Raw genomic sequence first — 5,774 nt, forward strand, 5'->3', positions numbered from 1 at the left:
CAAGCTAAGGGCTGCACCTAGTGACCAGCTCCCTGCCAAGCCAGGTTGGTGGAAAGGCTGGCTGGAGCAAGGCTGTTTACACAGGGCTGGGGAGGAGCTTCTGGACTTTATAAATCAAGGGGCAGGGCTGGGGCTGCCAGGGCAGGATCAGGTCAGGGAGCAGACCCTGAACTGTGCAGATCCCACCATCTGTTCTCTGTCTGGGCGAGACCCGACACCAAAAGGTGTTGGACTTGATGATCTCTGAGCTCTTTTCCAACCTTAATGATTCTATGAAAAGAATCACCAAGCCTGCCAGAGCTCAAGGAGCATTTGGACAACACCCTGAGGCCCAAGGTGGGATTGTTGGGGTGTCCTGGGCAGGGCCAGGAGTTGTCCTTGATGATCCTTGGGGGTCCCTTCCAACTCAGAATATTCCATGAGTCCATGAAAAGGTGATGGGGTGAGACTGACCCTCCCCATACCCCAATGCTGGTGACAGTTTGCAGCCCGATGTCACCCCTGGTCCCCATGCCCTCGCTGCCATGAGGATACAGCAGTGCTGAGCTTGGGGACAGCAGACAGAGCAGTTCAGTGCCATGGGCAGAGGAGATGAGCCCCAGCCCTTTTTGGGGACATCGTTCCTAATGTATGAAGAGAAACTACTCCACTGTGGAGGTGCAGGCACAGCATCTCCGAGCTGTCCCCTCCTCGAGAGACCAGCCAGCGAGGGTGGGAGCAGCTCCTGCTTCCCTTGGAGCTGTGTCCCTCACCCAGGACAGCTGTCCTTTCCTGTCACTGCTGTCCTGCCCCTGCAGCAGTCCCGATGGCTCCAAGAGAAACCGGAGACGGCGGCCGGGCCCTGCACGTGCCTGGCAGGGGGACAGTGACAACTGTGTCCCATGGCTTGTCCACCCTCCAGATCCCAGGAAACCACAGCCCTGAGGATGGGAGAAGGGGGGGTGGGGGGTGTTTAGGGAAGCACAGCTGGTGTCACCTTGCTCCAGGGCTGGTGCTAAGGGAGATCCTGGGATTTTGGACACTTGGGATTTTGTTGCCCCCAGGAGGTCTGTGACCCCAAACCCTTCTGCACCCCTTCACCCTGGGGCTGTGCCTGCCCTGGAGGAGGGGGGTGTTTGAGAGCAGAGGATGGATCTCAGAGCTGCTGGTGGTGCCAGGGGGTCCGGGCTGGGGTCAGCAGGGCGGCAGTGGCCCCGTTATCTCCCTGAGGCTGGGTGGGTGAGGGAGCGCTGCTGTCCCAGTGTGGGGGAATGGGCTTCCCAGCTCTGGGGGGCAAACAGGGCAGCCCCCCAACCTGCTGTGGGTGCCCTGGGTGGGGGTCCCAGGTCTCCTCATCCCTCATGTGCCCAACAAGGACACGAGGATGGGGAAGGCTCTGGAAGGGCCACACGAGGAGCACTGAGGGCACTGCGTTTGCTCAGCCGGAGCAGAGCAGACCGAGGGCAGAGCCCATCGGGCAGCTCCGACCCCTGCTCGGTGTGACAGGGACAGGACCCGGGAACGGCTGGAGCTGTGCCAGGGCAGGGTCAGGTTGGACCTCAGGAACAGGTTCTCCCCCCAGAGGGTGGTTGGCACTGAACAGGCTCCCCAGGGTTTGGTCACGGCCCCAAGGCTGACAGAGCTCGGGGAGTGTTTGGACAACAGGCTGGGATTATCGGGGTGTCTGTGCAGGGCCAGGGTCGGGCTGATGGTCCCTGCGGGGACGTTCCGTGACTCAGTGGCTCAGTGACATGGCGGCCGAGCCCGCCCCGGGGCGCGGCTCCCGCGAGCCTCGGCCCTGCCGGTGCCGCCCGGGCAGGGGCTGAGGGTGCTCGGGCTCACCCGGGCCCGGCCCCGCGTGTCGCGATAGTCCCGGCTGGGGGGGCGACACAGGACGCAATCGGACTGCGCCCCCGCTCGGCCATCGGCTGGCGCTGCCTGGGCATCGCCTCCCGCCAGCGCTCGGCGCTCGGCTGCGCGGCCTGGCGGCGGCCCCGGTTCCGGTTCCGGTCTCGGTGCGGCACCGGGGGTCCGGGGGGCTCGGGGTGTCCCGAGGGGTCCCGGCGGGACCGCGGAGCCGCCATGGCCGGGAGCCGCACGCAGAGGATCGGCAGCGTGTTCAGCCGGTGCGCGGGGGGGGCTCAGCCGGGGCGGGGGCCGGTTCCCGGTGAGGGCGGCCCCTCCTGACCTCCCCCGCCGCTTCTCCCCGCAGGACGCGGGACCTGCTGCGCATCGGGATCATCAAGAAGCCGCTGTGGTTCGACGTGTACGCGGCGTTCCCGCCGCTGCGGGAGCCCGTGCACCGCGCGGTGCGGCCGCGCTACGGGCAGAACGTGGACCCGGTCGCGCCCGTGTTCTACCGCGAGGATGAAGTGCGGGCGTGAGTCACCGGCGCGTTATACCCGTCATCCCGCCGGGACGTGCGCAGGGCCCGGCTGGACCGGGCTGGGAGCAGCCTGGTCTCTGAAAAGTGTCCCTGCCCTTGGAATTACTTGAATTGGACGGCTTGGAATTACACGATGTTGAATGGCCCTCCCAACCCGAACCATTCCATGATCCATGGAATGCTTTCTTGGCAGCCGCCAGCTCCATATTGAGCAGAATTACTTGCTTTTAGGGAGCGATTGGTTGAAATTCTCTTTATCATCTGTTCACTTGAAGCTCGTGATTCTCTGAGTTTCACCAGTTGCTGATTAGGGACAATCCCAGTTACACACAGGGTTTGAGTGTTGGATGGTGGGAACTTCCACAGGGCATGTTTGAGGAATGGAGCCTTGAAGCTGCTGTAGGGTAGAAACAGGTTTTAAGTAAATCACCTAAATCCAGCTTTTGCTTCTTGATTTGTGATTTTTTTGAAGGAATAGAGGTTTTTTCATGATCTTCCACATGTTTGTCATGGCTGCTGGAGGCTCCTGTGCAGCAGGAAAGGCAAACACACCTGTACAGCACAGAGCTCCAGGCTGGGCTTAACCCCCCTGAGAAGGGGTTACAGAGCTGCTCTGATCCATGGTGGTGATTAACTAGAATTTACTAAAACCATTAAAAATGCTGGAACAAACATCTCTGTAGAATTCCAGGCTGGTTTGGGTTGGGAGCGACCTTAAAGCCCATCCAGTCCCACGCCCTGCCATGGGCAGGGACACCCTCCACTATCCCAGGTTGCTCCAACCTGGCCTTGGACACTTCCAGGTGTTCATAAGAGCTCCTGTGAAAAGGAAAAATAGTTCTGTAAATGCTTTTTTTAACACCCTGATCTAACAGACCTTGATGTTTATTTACTATTGATTTTAGTTTCAAAAACTCACCTGTTTTCTGACCAGGAGATTTTACAGAGTTTATGGCAGTGGTCCAAGGCCTTTCGACCTGACACAGTTAAACTTCAAATCTACCTGCCAGAGGTAAGATTATAATTGAACTGGAGATATTTCTGAGACTTGTCCCTTCCTCCCCTTCAAGTCACTGAACCAAAACGTTATTTGTGAGAGTAAAAACACAGCCTTGCAATCCAGGTTTGTTGAGAAATACAATGAGCTGAAGGAAGAAGGGAAAATTGAAGAGGAGAAATTGTTTGAAGAAACAGGAAAAGCCCTTCTAGCCAGTGGGATCATTTTACAGAGAAGAGCAACAGATAAAGTGAGTATTAAATATTCACAGAGTCCCTTGACTGGTGGACTGAGAAAACCCCTCTCCCAGGCCTCTGATACTGAGGTGGTCTGAGGTAAATTCTCAACAAAGCAGTCACATGTCTGGTGGTTGTAATAAAATGTCTTTGCTGTGCAGGGGAAACTTTCCTCTTGATCATGAACCTGTCTGGCCAAGGTTGAGGGACTTGTGGGACAGAAAAGAGCTTGTTCTGGTGATAAAAAATTGAATAATCTTTCAAATAAGTGTGTGTCTGTAGAAACCATTTGGAAATATGTTTCTGTGCTGCTGTGCATTGAATTTTTCCATAATAATAATAATCTCAGCATGAATTAATTCCTTTCAGCTTTTCTGGACACACAGAGGGCTGTTTCTCTCCTCAGTCACCCTTCAGAAGCTGCTTGCACCCTGTTCTATGTGATTTTGTGTCTTTCCCTGCAGGTGGCACAGCAGGAGCACCAGGGATCTGCTGGAACCAGGGATCCTGCCTTACACCAGCAGCTCCAAACCGTGCTGGAGGAGCTGCAGGAGAAGAGGAAGGGTGGGGAGGAGCAGACACCAGAGCTGGCAGGGACACAGAAGGAGGGACACACTCCTTCCTGACAGCTCTGCTGCCCTGGACTCTGCTGCCCTGTGCCCTGGCTGTCACCTGCCAGGATCCAGCCTCCACACCTGGCACTTTGGGACATTTCCTTGGGGGGAATCCAGCTCTGGTGCTCCCCAGACTCATGAGTGTGACACATTTTCCTCCATCCTTCTCCTCAGGGATGAAATTGGAGATGATATTTTTTTTTTTTAAGGTTCAAGGCTGTTATCTCAAAGTGTGAGTTGGAAAATAAGAGTGGAAAATAAACCATTTTCTTTCAAAGTTGGAAGTTCTACCTGTTCAGGTGTCTTGTTTGCAGCAGTAAAGATGTTTCCTGCTGTGGAAGTGGCAGGTCCTGTTTGATGCATCCCAGCAGCTGCCTCAAGTGTCATCTTTTTATAGCTCACTGAGGAAAGTTGCTCCTTATAGAAATGGAATAATGTGCTCTTCCCATTCCATCATTTGCTTAAATTCAGAGTGGGATAAAGTGTGGCAATACCAGATAATAGGGACCTCTGTGGTTTTTTAGTGACTCCTCATGAAATTGGTCACCTCTGAAGACTGAAAACGGGGTGTCCCAGCTGTTTGCTGGGAGAAAGGTGATGCTGCTGCACAAAGTCACAGAAGTGTGGCGTGGAGCAACATAAGGAAATAACAGCTAATCTTCCTGGGATTAGAACAGAGTTCTTCCCGTGCCTGCAAACTCCAGGCTGAGCTTTCATTAAACATTTTGGGCTGTATGAAAAACAAACACTGTTTGTGTCTTTCTTTTTCTTTGTGATTTTTGTTGTGGTTTTTCATGTTTCTGTTTGTCTTTCGTGTTTGTGTGGGCAGGGGTTCTCTTTTGTTTGTGTGGGTTTTTTTCTTTTGTTTGTTATTTTCTTTTTTAAAAAAACAAACCACCACCACCACCCCAAACTAACAGGTGTAACTCGGATCTAATCTCTCCCTCCCTGCCCAGCTCTGCCCTGCAGTGGAAAGGGATTTCCTTTGGGCTTCATCCCTGCCTTCCACACACGTTCTCCCCAGCACAGTTTAGTGCTGCTGCTGTGTATGATGCAAGAAAACTGTGGCACACCTTGTGTTGTGTGGCAGTGAAAAACAGGACGTAAAAACACCCGTGGTTTGGATTTGTGTGCCTTAATTCACCCCTGGTAGGGATGTGATTACAGCAGAACTGCTCATTTCTCCTTGGAAGGTCAAACTTTACTCCCAGGCCTGCTCTGTAACTCCAGAGGGGTGGAGGGCTTTGTTACAAAGAGCAAAATCCCTCTGTTCTAGCACGGATCCGTTTCCAGACTGAGCACTACCATTAAATGTAGAGCCAACACAGAGTCTTGGGGTGTGCCCTGAGCGAGTTCCTGTGCAGGGCAAGGCAAGGAGAAAGTTGGAAGTAGTTTTTTATTTTGTGTTGGGAAAAGTCACCAGGGTGGCTCCTGGGAGCAGATTCCTCCCAGCTGGACCAGCCCTCCCTCAGTGGGCTCAGCTGGGAGCAGTTGGAATTACCCTCAGGTGCAGCTGTGGCCCGGGGGTGGAGTCAGAGGCCTCTCATGGGTTTTTCTTCCCC

At 54.4% G+C, this 5,774-nt stretch overlaps 1 protein-coding gene across 1 annotated transcript; it reads left to right on the forward strand.

Moving 5' to 3' along the window:
* The first annotated feature begins 1,972 nt into the window (after positions 1-1,972).
* Positions 1,973-4,958, forward strand: MRPS23 (mitochondrial ribosomal protein S23). Its single transcript, XM_017821590.1, has 5 exons — positions 1,973-2,105; positions 2,192-2,359; positions 3,300-3,377; positions 3,489-3,612; positions 4,063-4,958. Exons 1-5 carry the CDS (start codon positions 2,062-2,064, stop codon positions 4,222-4,224), a joined length of 576 nt encoding a protein of 191 aa, XP_017677079.1. The 5' UTR covers positions 1,973-2,061; the 3' UTR covers positions 4,225-4,958.
* Positions 4,959-5,774: the final 816 nt, after the last annotated feature.

Source organism: Lepidothrix coronata, unplaced genomic scaffold (genome assembly GCF_001604755.1).
Source record: "Lepidothrix coronata isolate B3197 unplaced genomic scaffold, Lepidothrix_coronata-1.0 Scaffold91, whole genome shotgun sequence".
Lineage (NCBI taxonomy): Eukaryota > Metazoa > Chordata > Aves > Passeriformes > Pipridae > Lepidothrix > Lepidothrix coronata.